The sequence below is a fragment of the Aplidium turbinatum genome, chromosome 2 (assembly GCF_918807975.1).
Source record: "Aplidium turbinatum chromosome 2, kaAplTurb1.1, whole genome shotgun sequence".
Taxonomy (NCBI): Eukaryota; Metazoa; Chordata; class Ascidiacea; order Aplousobranchia; family Polyclinidae; genus Aplidium; species Aplidium turbinatum.
In genome coordinates this window covers 56,331,180-56,348,304 of record NC_137473.1, presented here as the reverse complement: position 1 = coordinate 56,348,304, position 17,125 = coordinate 56,331,180, and the positions used below count along the sequence as shown (strand labels likewise).

General features: G+C 38.1%; 1 protein-coding gene across 1 annotated transcript; it reads left to right on the top strand.

The window, feature by feature from the left end:
• The first annotated feature begins 1,320 nt into the window (after window positions 1–1,320).
• On the top strand, window positions 1,321–16,816 carry LOC145764462 (uncharacterized). The gene is made up of 7 exons (XM_082576076.1): window positions 1,321–1,451; window positions 1,550–1,611; window positions 10,306–10,380; window positions 10,607–10,707; window positions 11,080–11,262; window positions 12,087–12,158; window positions 15,673–16,816. The coding sequence occupies exons 1-7, from the start codon at window positions 1,321–1,323 to the stop codon at window positions 15,739–15,741; spliced, it is 693 nt and encodes a 230-aa protein (XP_082432202.1). The 3' UTR covers window positions 15,742–16,816.
• The last annotated feature ends 309 nt before the right edge of the window (window positions 16,817–17,125 follow it).

Sequence of the window (17,125 nt, the reverse complement as noted above, 5' to 3'; positions counted from 1 at the left end):
CCACCCGGAAAATTACTTTTTTTCGTTTAGTTGCCTGTATTGTATGTAGTGTACTAAAACACACTAAATGTGTTGCAAGACTGCCGTAAACATTTTTCCGATGTACAGTAGAATTCGCCTATAACGGCACCTATAGGGGATTGCAAAAACTGACGTTATAGCCGAATTGACGTTATAGACGAACTACCGCAAACTATTCCAAAACTGTCTTATGATTAAAGAAAGAGGTGTAGAATCCAGTCAGGTTTACTGTGTACCACCAAACTGACAAAAGTCACGCAGAAAACACAGTAAATAAAGAAATTGTTAAAAAAAATAACCTACAGCGAAAGGTAGCCTACAGGAAATTTGCGCAATATGGCTCGTTGCATAGTTTATACAGCACTGCACGTACAACTGTTGCTTTGAGTTTAAAGGTCAGCTGATGTAGAGCTGCTTTGTACACGTGATAGTTTTTCACGCGGGAAAAAAGTTAATTCAGTTAATTAAAGTGCAACTGCACGATGACATTGACCGCACTTTATCTGAAAGAGCATGTTTCAATGTACAAATACCAACCTCGCCCTTACTTTTTAAGGCTATATTTATCTCAATAAAAATTATCAAAACTATGGTTATCCACGCGCTTGTATTTTGGCCACGTTCCTGCTATGGCGGATTGCATTGCGCAACACGCGGATTATGACGTCAGTTGGAGTCAGACTGAAGCGACAATCGCTTTTGCAAGTCCTTTAGTTGTGTTTGTTCTAGAGCAGTGGTCGGCAATCTTTTTAAACAAAAGAGCGATTCTGTTACATATTTTGGCAGATATGGCCAGCTGAGAGCCACAAAACGTAATATATGTGTTTCAAGTAGATCAGACCACAGTTTCTTTGCTACCGAACAATTCTTTTTTATGCCGTCATCTCAATCAATCATTTTATTTTTCGTCATTAACGCGTCCGGGACGAAAAAGATACTAACTACAAAAATCGATATAGACCTACCAGCACGTTAATGAACGGGAAAAGGCGGCAAAACCTTGAAAGGTTTAAAACGGAAGAGCCGCAGGTTGCCGACCACTGTCCTAGAGGAAGGAGGTTTTTTTTCGCTACTTCGATCTTGTTGCACGTGCTTTTTATGTGAAGGCAGGTAGTATAGGCTCTTTGCAATCTCGAGTTTGAAAAAAATAAGCCAAGTCTGTTGACTTATCCATTGAAATTGTTGGTTAAGGGACAGACCAAAGCTGTCATAGGCCCATGCGAGGTACGGTACGTCTTAACCAATGTTATGTGACATTCGAACCACGAAACCGAGCAGTGTGTAAGGGTGCTTAACGGCATGGAGGAGAGCACCTCTTGCATCACTGTGTTAGACGACTTCCATGCAAAGGTCAATCCAGCAGTCCTTGATAGGAAGAATTTGGAAAAAGATGGCAAGCCCAGAGGACGCGATGGAAAGTTGTCAAATGAGTGAGTTTACTTGAGCTTGTTTACTGTTCAACAGCCTTTCGAGAGCTGGTTGCGTAATTGTTTCATTTATATTTAAACGAAGCTGTTATATCTCCCAGGCAATTCAGGCTGGTCGCTTATAGGCACGTGCTGGAGTGGCTGTTGGATGGAAAAGTTCTGGGCAAGTCAAACAGAGTCGTGCTGCCATCCTGCATTGTCTCTTTCATCCGCAGAAAGTAGCCTACCCCAGCGACGATGGAGATTATGCTGGGTTCGAAGACCAGTGTTACCATTTTAGTCTTTTTAAAACCAATTCTGGTTTATTTGCAACCGTTTGGATTATTTTTTTCGATTTGGTGTGTTTTTTTGGTTTGTTTTCGATGTGTGTGTCGTAATGCGATTTGTCATCAGTATTGTATGTTGGTTTATTCTTTTAGTTTATTTCTGCTTCAATTTGGTTTATTCTGGTCTTTTTTTTAGCTTCATCTAGATTATTTTTAAAAAACCTAGATGTCAACACTGTCGAAGACAATCCCAATGAATGCTAAAGCGTTATCGCATGATAGTCGACTGTACTATGTCCTACAATACAATACAAAATGTTTTCGATATAACCAAGTTTGGCTGTTGTAATCTACGAAACTAGCCTTCGGCGATGGGCTTCGCAAACCACTCCTGGCACACAGCATAGTTAATAAATTAACTATGCACACAGGCATGAACAACTAAATTTGTATAATGCTGGATGAAAGATGCGTCTTCATCATGAATGCCTTATAAATTTGCGCACTCACTAGCAACCAAGCCTATCTCGGCTAGTTTGGTCTCCACTAAGCTCGACTCCAACTGACGTCATATCACTAGGTGGCGTTGACGAGTTTGCTACTTCCAGGTAGCGTGAGAGAGAAGCGCTAGAGAGCGTGGGAAAAGGGTCGGTTTCTCGGCTGTGGGCCTCAATTGTAAGGAAGTGAGTTTTTCAACAGGTACTGGATGTCTTGGCAATGGATTCTAGCCAATGTTAATTCGATCGTGCAGTTGCACTTTAAAGTCCTTGCTGCAAACGACATAGCAAAATAAAGGGAACACATTTTGCAAGCAGCAGCGCTAACTGGATTAAAAGACTGACCGTTCGTGGTGAAGGTGATGGCTTAAAGTGACGTTATAAACGAACAAAGGACGTCTGGGGACCAACAAAGGGTGCTGTTATACGCGAATTGACGTTATAGGCGATGCTGTTGTAGCCGAACTACAATGTACGTATAAGATAGGAATTCTGCCGGGACCGAGCGAAATGAGACGTAATAGGCGAATTGACGTTATAAACGAAGCCGTTATAAGCAAATTCTACTGTAGTTTCATATTAAAACGCGAGAGAGCGGTCATTTTGCATTGTGAGCATTACGCGCATGCGCAAAGCGTGACATTAGTACAAACAGTTTGTATGAAGCTGGTTGTATTTGAGCGCCCTAAATCAACCCAAACCTTTCTTTTGGTCTATCGCGAGCGAATGGTTTTCACTTTTGCACTAAAAACATATCATGCCGTTTTTTTAGTTTTTATCTTCTTTACAAGCATAATAAACTTTTTTTTTCGGATTAACATCAGGCCCGTAACTAGGGGGGGCGCAGGGGGGGCGAAGCCCCCCCTGCAAAATGTAGGCACCCCCTGGCGCTGATTTTTCAGTTTTATGCTCAATTTTCTTGTGTTGTTTAATTGTAAACATTGTGTGTTTAATGGTGTGGTAGAATGTTGTATCTAAAACAAACTTTGCCTAATTTTAAACGAAACTGCATTAAAAGAGCGAGTTTTGCCAATACCAAACATTCAAACATTTCAGCCAGGAATTAGCAACAAGAAAACATAGAGACTTAGCTTTATTACCGAAAAATGTCCTAGAAAACATGATCTTATCCTTTTGCTATACCACCGGACAGCACCATTTCACTGGAATATTTATACCCACATTTTTGTTGAAAATGCTCTCAGAATGCACCAAATTTAAAGTAATTTTTCAAATTTTTCTGGAGGAGGCCCCCCAGACCCCCGCTGCTGGGTGTCGTCTTTGGGGAGACGCCGTCGGGCTTCGCCCGCCGGCCGTCAAACTCCCCCCCCTTTCAAAATTCTTGCCCACGCCACTGACTGTTTCTATGATAAACTGTTCTAATCTAAACGTTGTATTAAGCCTACGATTAATGTCCTTGCGTAAATATACCCACATTGTGTACAAACGTCGTTTTCATACATCATGCAGAAGGTTAAAGTTGGGCCCCCTTTAGAATACTGTTTGCCCCCCCTGCTGCTCCAAGCTAGTTACGGCCCTGATTAACATGAATAGTATACCTGCCACAAAAGGTAACTCTGCAATGGAAGGTATTTTAAATTTTTTAGCTAAAATCTTGATTTTACACATTTGTCTTAGGGAATATTAGGTAATATATTTTTTATTTTAGTTGATAGAGGTATAAAAGTAGATGGTAAACACTTCTGTGATTGTTTAAAAATAGATTTCAATATCCAAAATATTTAAATAAAACAAACATAAATAAAATGTTAAGTTTTTAACGAAATGCACGAATGCAACTGTGAGTTGCAGATCGACCATACTTCGGTTCGACAGAAAAGATCGCTAACACAATAATTCGTCAATATCTTCGAAGTTGAACTTGCAAATGTATCCAAATTTGGCAATTACTTAAATACTCATGAGGTAATGACGTACACCAGATGACATGGCTCCAACATTAGTGAAAAAAAAGTTACAGACACTTTAATTTTTACTGATCTTGGTTTTTGTTATGGAGCTTTTAACATCCTTGCATGACGACAAAATATGAGAATATTTTATTGCTCATCAAATCAGCCAAAATTTATACAACTTTTTAAATGGATGCATGTGATCGTGGTGTGTTAAGATTATGGAAAAAAAATCGCTTAAATTTGAAGATAATGAGTTTTTAGTGTTGAGGTTTTAAATTTCCGTTTGCGACATCCCACGACAAAAAAAAAACGTAAAATAAAGTGTGTTACAAGTCAAATGAACTAACGACACTCCATGATGTTATTTGCTTGATGAAATTTTATCAATTGAAATAGGTTTGTTTCCAAAAATTCGTAAAACTTGGCAGATAGGGAAGTTTGAAAAAAAATTAAGGTGTCATTAATTTGGAGTGTTTTCGACAGTGTATGAGGTGGAAAACATTTTGAAAAGAATTCTTTTTCGTTTGTTGTTGCAAACATTGAAAACTGCAGTGTTATGAGACGTATATTACTGAGAAAACTGCAGATAAAAACAGCATTTTAAGTTCCAGATTTTGTTTGCTCACAAAAGCTTTATTTCTTCAAGTGTAGAGTTGAGCTTTCCCAGAGGGGTAGAATTTAACATTTGAAAGATCATTTCACACAAAAAACTAGTGTTCCTATTGAAAAACAAGTTACAAACAGCTTTGTTGTATTCGTATTTTGATTTTATATTTTTTATTTAATATCCAGGTATGACGACAAAATATGTGAATAGTGCAGGGGTTTGACGTTTTTGATTCGGATATAGTTTATACTTTCAAGTTTGTTGTGAAGCATCTATATAGTAAGGCTTCTCGTGTCCTGGTTCTGTACACTCTTTCGTTGCTTGCGTTTCGAGCTTTCCGAATCGAACCAGACTTTATGCGTCACTGCCAGTAGATATACTCTGATGATTTCTCTTAAAAAGTGATAAAAATACAGGGTGCAATAATAATGTGTAATAGCAAACACAGTAATTAACGAAATCATACAAAGCGAATTAATTCAAACACGAGCAATTAGAAATAAAGGCAGCACTCATTCGCTGGGCGTGTTATCCTCCAAAAAAGGCAAATAGACAAATTATTGGTAGAGATAATTTAGATGTATTGTCTGCAATCTGGAAAAGGTAAAGCAAAATAAAAAGGTCGCAAAATAACGTTGAAAGAATGTAGAGTGTTGAAACGAAGAGAAAAACACACACACACACACTTGGCTTAACGTGATTGATTGACACGAAACAAAAAAATCCGAATGTAATTGCTGAAGTGTTTGAACGTTTATTCAACGTCTGCAGACGTTGAATCATTGTGTAAATGACGGATTTTGCCGTCTGGGTTGTTGCAAAAGCTTCAGTAAAAAAGCAAGCGAGTTAGGTGCTATTTGCAGAGTATCGCTATGTGATTGTATGATGTATTTGAGGGCCTAAATAAGCAGATGATATGTTTTAGGAGTGATTATTGTGCAAAATCTTTAATCAACATTTAAATTTTACTAGTATAGTTTGCGTTGAAATCTGGTAAAATGCATTTACCCAAGTACAGGGACTGTTCTGCCGTGAACGTTGGACTATATCGGAGTGGAGTAACAGTTGAGACTAGAACTGGAGCATTCCTAGTTGTATTCAGCGAGTTTTACGTGTGATTAAGCATTTCTGACGATTAAATCAATCTTGCTGCAATGCTACACCCTCTTTTTTGCAGATTTATGTATTGTAAGTTTTTGTGAGCCTTAAACTTAGGTATATCACTACAGCATAAATTAATAATTATTTTATAAAATGTGAAGAAAAGATGAATGAAGCAAAGAGTATTAAACAAAAAACTTTTGAGGACTTTATGGACTATTGCTTTGACAAGAGTAGGCTAACGTCTAAAATTATTGAGCTAACTATTGATGGTAGTTTACAAATATGTCTCTACTTATGAGAATCAGAGTGGATTTAAAGCAAAACATAGCACAGATATACAGTATGTATACTATTATTGAAGCAATCTATCTCTCATTACAATAATCAAAACACCCAGTTTTTTCTGCATTTTTAGACACGTCAAAGGCATTTGACAGAGTCAATCGCTGTTCTCTATTTGCAAAGTTACTTTCGCTTGACATCGCGTGTTGTGCGATTATTAGGTTGCTGTACTGCAACCAGCATGTGCAAATAAAATGGGGATCTACCCTCTCTGATTTATTTGCAGTTATTATTGGCGTCACACAGGGTGGAATTCGAAGCCATTATCTTTTTGCTGTTTACATAGATAAACAAAGCGACTAAATGAATTATGAATAGGCTGCTAGATCGGTCATGCATGTTAAAACTATCTCATGTTTGCTGAAGATATATGTTGTCCTGCCCCTAGTTTGACTGTCACAATATAATGTTTAATGCATCGAAAACACACTGCATTTGCTTTAGCAATAAACGCATGAACTTGCAGTATGATTCTGTAGTGACCCTTCAAGGTAAACATGTTGAGTTTGTGCAGTCAACCAAATATCTTGGTGTGCTTATTGATAACATGTTATGCGATGATAGTGATGTAACAAGACAAATCAGAGCTTTGTATTCTGCTGCTAATAACGTGCCTTCGTTTGTCAAAAATTATAAAACGACCTGTTGTTTCGAGCGTATTGCATGTCTCTTTATAACGCACATCTGTGGACCAATGTCTCGGCTAAATGGAAAAAGAAGTTTTACCCTTTTCTTTTCAACGTTTTTTTGACAGTTAACTGCTCAGGGGGCGCGTTTTTGGATCAAATTCAATCAGCTGTCACGTGCGATCCGCTGGTGCTATTTCAACAGCAGTTGCACTGGTGTGAAAAAAAATCATTTGTCTGTAAGTTTGAAAAGTCATTATTCTAAAATTTTATACCTTGAACTTGATATTTCAATTTTTGCAAAGGTACCCAAAAACGACAATTTTTTTTTGTTTTGCCGCCGGGTAATTACCGTGATAGTCTGTTTCTTCAGATCTTTGCATGAAACCAAAGAGCTCGATCAGCCGCACGGAGTGTGTGTGCGGTGTGCCGAATCATTGCATTGATAAAGATTTACGACTTGCGAAAAAATCTTATTGTAGGCTGCTCATTAATTGTAAAATAGTTAGAGTAATATTGTTACACGAATTTGAAAAAGCAAAACTGCGTTTGTTGTTTTATATTTTTGTCCTAAACTAATGCTTTCCGAAACTCATGGCTAGCTTCTAGTTTTATGGAACCAAACTTCTCATAAGTAACACCTTAGCCTACTTGAATAGCTGTTTACATCTTCGTTTGTGTATTTTAGGTCTACAATATTGAGTTTGTAGTATGAACATTTTTAGTAGAGAGAAGACAATTTAACAAGTTGTTGAAATTATTTGAAATGTCTAACTTCAAATTAGGTGCTTTTGGAATTGTGGATTTGTGTCAAGTCGCATCACAAATATCAAGCAGGCCACATCATAAGTCATTTGGCTTACCGGTGTTTATAAACATGACTCATGAATTACATCCACTAAAAATACAGTATTTACATCAACAAAGCTAAGTTCAAAGCTCACTTTTTTTTTTATTGAAGATTGTGTCAATCACTTTGAAAATACATTTTTAGTCCGCCAGCGTCGGAACCATTCAACAGCAAAGTGAGGAACATGGATAAACAAAAGAAATGAGAAATAAACCCACAGTCAGCAAATCTACAACAAAAATACAATTTCTGGCGCCTTTTCATTAGTCATTCTCATGCAGACCTAGTGTCTTGTCTAAAAACTGACAGTAGCCTAGTCCATTATTAAAACTTGTTTAAAGCTTTGGTAGAGAGTTTGCTTTGTTGAACCATAGAGAAATAAAACATAGTAATTTTAGCGGATTTAGCATACTTTATTTCGCACAAAATATAGTATAATATAGTCGAAAACGTTTGAGTTTATTTTATTTAATTATGTTTTATTTTGTGTGAAATAAAGTATGCTAAACCCGCTAAAGTTACTATGTTTTATTTCTCTATGATAAAACTTGTTTTTTGGAAAATAATATTGTTTTTGTGTGTCATTCGGCCTAGCCACATTGATATTGCATGGCTGTTTACTTTTGCAGGTGTTTCACTGTTGATACCCCTGTTAATCTTTATATTGCTATTATCCTTATTAGTAGGGCAACCAATTTTTTGACCTAAAAACTTGAAATTTTGACTTTATAATTTACAAATTTTGACTTAATTTTGACCAATAACTTTCTTCGTTTGCAACTCAAACGTGAAATTTAGAAATCAAACCGTTAGGTAAGGATAGCTTCTTTTCTATTGAAATATGAGAAAAATGTGGAAGACTCAACGACACCACAGCTAACGAACAGGTAATGAAAGTCACTCAAAAAACTGCAAAAGATAAATATGGAGTGTCCAAATATCCCGAAATTACTGAGGGGGTTCTGCACTATTATACTTCAACATCAAGTAATGTTTCACATTATCGCCTTTGAAGTTTCTGTCTCTCGCCAAAATTTTTTCTAAAATAGGGAAGCTTCTCTCTACTGATACAGAAGTTGCTTGGAAATTCCTCAGCCGGCTATAAAAATGTGGTGAAATATCATCTCGTCCCATTTTCACAATGCACTTGATGCCACTCCTTAAGATTCTTGCTTGAATATATTTTCCAATTTGGCAGCCATCAACACCAAAGTTAAGAGACCTCATTTTCTGGTAAGCTTCTTGAATGGTGTAACGGCTGTTTTCCATCTTCTGAATTATATCAAACAGTGCACTGTACTGCTCCTCTATTTCTACAAAGTGAGTAGCTAAATTGGGAGCTTTTACAGCATCTTGAGCACGCCGCAGCAAGACACCACCAATCCACCATCATGGAAGTCTTCCACAATATTTCTTACTTTTGGTAGACTTCTTGAATAATAGAAAGCAGCTTTCAACCAAAGGCCCATCTAGTTACATTTGGCTGTGGAGGTTGGCCAATGGAAGTTAAACTAGCTCTTCTTGACCTGTTATTAATAGTCACTGCTTTAACCCTGGCAACCAACTCATCAACAGCCGGGTAGCTGGCTAATATTCAATCGTCAGTAGTGGGCGAAACAAGATTATTACCTCAGAAATTGCAACAAATCGATTATTACGTCAGAATAGCAACAGAAATTGCAACAAAAAATCAGTATCTGTGTAGATTTAATAAACTATCAATAGAGAGAAGAAAAACTACGTTAAAAGAAAATTTTGACCTAACCATGAATTTTGACTTTTTTTTTACTTAATAACTTTGAAACCTCTCTTCGTGTCAGCCTGAAATTTAGTTTGTGGACGTTTTATAAACTTTGAACAAGGCAAAAAAATTTTGACTTTATTGACTTTTGGTTGCCCTACTTATTAGGCTTCGTTTACTGTATGTGATCGAAAGATGAATAAACACTCTGCTTTACAACATCTCATATTGCTTTTTGAGTTTTTGCTCTGATAGTTTTTTATTCGCATTTATTGCAAAATGCATAACTTTTTTATCCCTTTTTTATACATATTTTTTTTAATCCTCTTCATTTATTGTTTCACCGCCCAGTTTAATTTTGTATGTGCTATTCTACAATTACTTTTGTTTGTTTTGTGTATCTTTATCCATTTTCAGTACCGTATAGGCTACTGCCTTTTCAATAACAATGTATTGGAAAAAATTTCTTAAAAAATCCAACATGGCTTCCATGATGTCACGTGAAAGTCTAACTGACTATGCGCAATGAATACTGTTTGTGACCAAGCAAACATCATGTTCACACAATTACCATGCTGCTTTGTATTGATGCGTTACCTATCAGTATTTTCAGAAGGTTTATTTTCTAAGTGGCTAGTTAACTAACTCAAATCAGTGAACATGGATGTATCAACTCAAACATCAGACTCAGAGAGAATGTCAAATAACGGTAGTGATGCAGACAATATAATTCCGAATTCGGGTAGGTTTACGATATGGCGACTGATGTAGGCTAAGCTATGCCCAGAGATGGGCTTGATTTTTTTTATTTTAAATAAAAAGTGTAAAACTAATTGCTAAATCAAATCCACGGTCTTGCTCGTCCGTGGTCTCGTTAATTAAATCGTAACTGGTATTTATTTTTGCAGCAGCGGAGGACAGCTCGAGTGGTGAAGAGACGGGAAAGAGGAGGCGTTGCAACCTCAAACAAAAAGCAAAGACAGGTATTTTGTGTAACAGAAAAAGCAAAAATGCATCCGGAAAAAGTTGATTCGGAGAGTAGGAGGCGGTGCTCATTATGAAGAGGAATGGTTTTAAAAATACTACTGCGCGCATTTCTTAGAAACACGTTTTTACAAACTTTTGTCATTTGTACAAGCCACTGAGATTGACAGTGTGGTTGTCTGATTCAATCCTTATATAGGCTACTTGATGCTGCTTTTTTTTCAGGAAGGTCGCCGAAAATGCGAAAACTGCCGACATTCCATAAATTTATACAGAAGATGAATGAGGAGGAGGACAAAGTTACATGCTTCATGTGCAAGAAAAAAGTATGTAACCAACATTGTTCATTATTTATGTTCGTTGCAAAATTGCCTTTCTTTGTTATGTCGTTATTAGCATAAAAGAGGCATGCAACCTAATAGTAATAATTTTGTTGTTGCACCGATTGCGACAACCTACAGCTCACTGCCATACAACAGGAAGAAGCGAAGGAAAATGTCAACTGCTCCACTTGTTTTGGCATGCCATTAATTGTCTTTTGCCGAGGCACAGCCGGGTGCTCTGGAGCAGTGACGAACCTACGTCCTTTCGAACGTCGCGCGGACGTTCTCACCACTCGGCCACGCCGTCAATGCCTGACAGCGTCTCACTGATTGAACTGTGTTAGTTTTTTCAAACACTGACTTGAACGTGTTCAGATAACAAGAAATATCGCCCAACATCTGATAAGGGTGCACAAAATCCATAATGGCGATGAGAGGCGGAGGCTGTGCGCCATGTCGCGCAACAGCAACAAGAAGAAGGCACTAAAGCCCTGCCCACTATGTGCCAAACCAGTGGGGAGGGTTGGGCAACACCTTCAGAGGTATCACAAGCTAAACGTAAGTTGGTATGCACTGTTCAATGCACTTGCAGCATACCTTGTATCTGGTGGTAAATGGTAATGAAATGTAATCGGTCAGTTCAGTTTCCATAAACCACCATGTAGCCAAACATGGAATGCAATCAACAAAAATAAATAAATAAAGAAAAAAACAGTACGGTAGTTAAATTTTCAGTTAGTCTTAGAAAGTAGTGCTGCATTTTACGCAACGTTGTACTGCATTTACTAGTGAGTGCATAGGGGAGATCACATAGCAGTGGGACAAAAATAGCCTTTTTTTTTAATCTCTAAAACAATTCACGAACAATGTGTACCAAACCACAAATTTCAGAAAGTGCCACCCTTTGCTCACATGTTCAAAACATTTAATTTTTTTTTTGATATTTCGATAATTATTTGTAGTTTCAAATGCCGCACTAAAGTGTCCCACTGATGCCTAACCTAAGGAAGCAGTAGGGCACTTTAGAAATGCATTGAGTGCGCGTAAGAAACTATTTGCAAACAAAAAACATATTTCATTGCTTTCATGATTTTACAAGTGAGAAAACTCTTTTTGATGTCATGCTTGAAATACAAAAAACTTCGCCATCAAACTGCCATAAACGACATTGACCAGTATCTCGGTTCCACACGCAGAAACTCAGTCATTTACGTTCACCAACGTTCAAGAGAATGGTAGTGTCCCACTGGTAAAGCGTCCCACTGGTCATCGATCTCTCTGCTTTATGGATGTAGACAGTGCATAACATACAATTATGTGATAGCGGAAGTAGTAGTAGGTTACTGCAGTAGAAAATACTTCTTTTCCCATTATCATTGCAGAGCAAATCCGCGGAATACAGGAAGCTGATGGGCAAAGGCTCATCTGACGAACACGTGTTGGATGACTTTAAAGTGAGGCATCTTGTTGTGTAACCGTTTACCAGTTTTCAAGGCTTGATTAAAACTGTTGAACTTTGTGGAATACATTCCTTGTAAGAAATATAGGCTATCACCACAGAGTACAAGCGGTCTATGTATTACTTAACCATTGTGGGTGGTCATATTCATACCACCTTAAACTTAACCAACACCTTAACTGCTCCATCGGTGGACTGCATGGTACAAACCTAACAGACCATCACTACGAGTTAAAATATATTACAAACCTACTTATATTTGTACTTGCAGACGTTCATGGAGGGCTCCAGTGGTGGTATTTTAATACAGTAGCAAATAATATTTGAACTTTAATGCCATAAACAAAAAGTGACGTCAATGCAACAGAAGGCAACTAAACGTGAAAAGTAATTTTCAGGGTAAGGGGGGTTTTTGAACGAAATATATTATTGTAATCAGGGCTAAAGTTGAAATTAAAATTAACCTCCCCCTGCTTATAATAAGTCATACTGCATACATAATAAAATATCACACTTATAATGAAAGCACAAGTCACATTTCAAATAAACAAAGCACTGTTCCTTTCAAATAACTAAATGGTCGCTTTTTATTTGCAACCCTCTGTCGACGGAAGGTCGCGTTTTGCTGTTGTCTATGCTGAAAGTAATTAGCGGCTTGGTTGTCGTAGACGCTCATCTGTGATTGGTGGAATCGATCACGTGATTGTTTTCACCTTCAAATGATGGGTCGGTGTTTCTATTTTCCGACGTCGTCGAAACGAAACCAAGCCTCTGCAGTAGTTTGCGGTTGCTTCTCTCATTCTCCTGTTGAAATATCCAGAGCTATCAGAATGTCTTCACATTTATTTGCAGTTGCAATTTTGGTTGTGCTTTTATTGTTTTAAACTGTAGCCTCTATTTTAAAAACATTAATGTCTTCTGTCAGAGAGCGAACCAGCTATGTCAAGCCCCCAGACAGCCACTTCGTCTGGTGCTACTCTGTATTGGGACTTGTTAGCTGTCTGGGAACTGCCACAAAGCGTTTAGGAAAGTATCATTTGAAATTCAACTTTCTTTGTCACAGAATGCTGCTTGTTGCTCTAATGTGCAACTTGACAATAGTTTGTCTATTACTCAATTCACATTACCTTGAGCTTAGATTGTAGAAGACAGGATTAAGACATTCGGATAGTCTGAGACAGATGTACTGCCACGTACCAAAGTGCCAATCCACCCATCTTGTTGAGGCTGAGTCGTTGTACTGGTTGTATGTATAGAATTCGAAAGCTGCAACCACAAAGCACTGTTGGCTGCCTGTACTTGGTTAATTAGCACGGAATAGAATGCAATTATTGAATTAGCTGCGAATGCTCTGGTTGCTTGGGCTCTCACAACAACCAAATATATGACTATTTATTAGCCTGCTAAAAGCTGATGGTTGTTTAAAATTTAAATTCACTGCGTTGTTTGTAAGTCGAGTGCAAAGATAAAGGTTTCGAAGATTAAGACTTCACATGAATTGATATGTGATGCGTGTGTTAAAAGTAAATAAATAATTGTTGACCTGTGAAAGGCAGGTAGCCCAACAAGAACGAGGTCACAATGAGAAGTAATTGTAATATCGCTTGTTTGTCGCTCGATCTTCTCGCTTCTTGGGATGCTGTGGATATGTGGGCTCCTATTTTTCTGCTTCTTTCGATCATGACTGTGACGATGATAATAGACACTGTGACGACACAGACGATGGGAATGTAGAAGAAAATCGGGTAGGCTATCAACGCGAACTGATGAGATGCAGTAAACCTGAAATTTTGAGTTTTCATTTAACTGTTAATAGTTTAAGCTGTAACTTTAGACCTCACTGGATATGTTCACTTGCTACAGCAAACTTCAAAGGGGTACGCCATTGATTGACGCAAACGGTGAATTGGATGTGGATAATGCGGCCCATCATTTAGCCGTCTGCAAATGTGTTGCACATGACATGTCCCAATATACCGCTTACTTGCTGCAGTTAGTACAAGTCAGAACAAACTGAATCCTCGGGTAAAGAAGGCTGAACTTGAACACCGAGAGGATACAAGTAGCCGAATCAAATCATCTAAAATGTTATTTTTTTAAATTCCGTCCATAAAGTGCCGCTGGATGGACGGAATTCCCTTGAAATGCGTTTCTCAAGAGAGTGGAACCAGCACTGTTTGACTTTGCAGTATTTTTCTTCACGAAATCAGGCAACAACTATCGGAGCGGGTTCATTGAAGCAGCATTTGCGTTTACTATGGGACAGAAATAGAGATCCCAGAACAATAACAAACCATTCAGGAAGTTGCGTGCAGTCTGGCCACTTCGAGTAAGGATTCCCGGATGTTCTGTCCTTTGAACGCACTCCATTGAATATCATCATAGGGACTGCCCCACTGAAGAAACTAACGATCCAAATCAGAGCAATCCAGATCTGTGATAGCTTGTTGGATTAGTTTCAACAAGCACTTAGACTTCACAAGGCAGCAATGTACATGATGACATCAGATGTTGAAAACTTATTATTTTTTGTTGGCCACTTTAACCGAATTATTACCTGTCCATGTAGGGTGGTGATCTTTGCCATGTAGAGAGGCCACCTTACCGCTATGAGACGCAGGACTGCGAAGCTGAGAATATGCAGTGACGTAACAAAGGAAGTCCACACGTCGAAAGATCGGTACAACTAAACAACATCATTATAATAATGTTTTCTCAAACCTACCATAATAATAATAGCATCTTTGTGACGTCAAATCCATAGTAAAACTATGTAGACAGGCCCTGTACACACCACAAACCAAGTTTGGAAAATTATACTTTTAGGTAAAAGTGAGTCCCCTACTTGATCCAAGCATCAGGGCATGAGAAGATAAGGTTCTCATTATACTAAGCCATCGGCACTAACGAGGGTAGGGTGGCCACTGACCAGTTCCTTTCTCTCGGCCGCCTTTCCTTCAGCAATTACGCCCACCCAATTTATTACACCCTGGGAAGAGGTGAGCGGTGTTTGTCAACAACCAGCTTAAGCCGGGAGTCGAACCAGGATTGCATGATTGGAAAGTTAGCGCTTTATCTGCGGCGCCATAGTAGGTTTGGTAGGAAACATTATGCAACAGCAGTTGGTGTGGAGACTGCAATGTCCTTGTAGGCTTAGAGTGCATAATTATAGCAGAAGAATAACCGGCTGCCAGACCATGCAATAGTTTGTATTCAAACTGATGAGTGTTGGGAGTGGCATTTTGTCGGAAAAGTACTTTTGCTTATTGCTCAAGCGGTGGATTGGACATCTTTGTATCTCCAATTTGATGCTGGCCCAGCTAAATAATTTCCATCTTGCAATCACTTAACCACGTTATTTTATAAAAATTGATATTTTACTATGAAGGCAACAATCGTATCCAATGGTTCAGGAAACTGTTTAGGCTAATAAACATTAGAAGAAGTGGTTTCAATCCTCGAACCACCAAAAGTTTTGCTGATGCTCAGTTGGGTTTATTGTTTTTCAGATAGATCCTCATAGTGACGTCATAACGACGACACAACGACGACACCCATACACAATCGGTAAAGCATGAACAGCACCGGCAACGTTTGTACGATGAACAAGCTTCAGCAAACCTACCACGCATATGAAGTTGGAAAGAAGGAAGCTGTCGAATCCCCAAGTCCTCCGGTACAAGTTGATCCAACTTATCAAAGCTGACAAGGTGTCGGAAACACAGAGACTTAAAATGAATGAGTAGAATATTGACCTAAAAAAAAGAAACGAAAGTCGTATAAAATCGTGCCATTCAACTATTGGCAGTTGTGATAAATGCTGAAACTGCCTGGAGGGCAGCTCCTTACAAAAATTAAAACTGAAGAAATAAATTGAACGTTTTTGGCTTCATCGAATCCCTCATCAGGAAATCTCCATGTACAACAAAAGTGCCTGTTAGAATTAATTTGCTTAATACTAAAGCGACCGTTGAAGTTCTAGTTTCAAAGTTTAATTTCTGGCTTTCACAGAAGATTTTCTGACAAAAGTTTTTGTTGAAACTGAAAAATGTTTAATTTATTTCTTTTTATTTATTGTTTTTGTATTGAATTCATGACAGAAACTTCTGCGATATTAAATTTATGTTGATATTTCAACTAATTCTAATCATCAACACAGCTCTTAGATTTCAAACTCTTTATAGATTATCTTCATACAAACAGATCAATGCTATTTCGCTTTGGTCGGAAATAAAACGGAAATAATAAAACTTACTAAACATTAAGTTTATAAACCCACCTTAGTTTATCTGACGATACAATAGCCCCGATGGTTACGAGATTAGCGACTATTCCAAACACCATGAAGAATATCAGCAGAACCGATGATACGATGACGTCATCGTTGTTAAAAGGCTTCTCAAGGAGCCTGGAAGTTTTTACTTGAAATAGTTTATTCAGGAACGAAGCAAATTCGTACCAGATTTCAATGGGTTCTTAACGGCCGAGCTTGAGTGATATTATGTGTCTATCTCCAAATGACGCCGATTCGGCTATGTTCTATAGAAACCACGCGTTTGCATCTTGTCAAGTCTGTTTGTGCAAACTGAGGTAAAGCCTTGAACCCAATTGCTGATTGAACAGGTGGCGCATAGTAATCTATGGCCAGCACGATTTGGGCTTCAGTTTTTCAACTTAAGGTTTGCTCACAATATTACAACGGTTTCAAGTGAACCACACACGTGTGCTTAATAATTTTTCACAATATTCCACCTAAAGAAGTATTTGTGACCCCATCTCTGGAGCTGCTTGAATTACGTGATGACGCACTCACCTTGCAGTTGTGTTCAAAGCGCCATCATGCGGAAACACAGTTTGAAATGCAATGTCTCTAGGGGTGAAAGAAATATTCATAAGTTCCGGTTGATTTTCAGCATGCAGTGATAAGCAAATATATTCCACTCGTGGTACCAAGCAACGATG

Bases quoted from the DNA above. Each gene is read 5' to 3' on its own strand.
- LOC145764462 (XM_082576076.1), top strand. From the start codon at position 1,321: ATGGAGGAGAGCACCTCTTGCATCACTGTGTTAGACGACTTCCATGCA. The intron at 10,708-11,079 runs GTATGTAACCAA...GAACGTGTTCAG, and splicing joins GCTTCATGTGCAAGAAAAAA to ATAACAAGAAATATCGCCCA. The intron at 11,263-12,086 runs GTAAGTTGGTAT...TTATCATTGCAG, and splicing joins AGAGGTATCACAAGCTAAAC to AGCAAATCCGCGGAATACAG.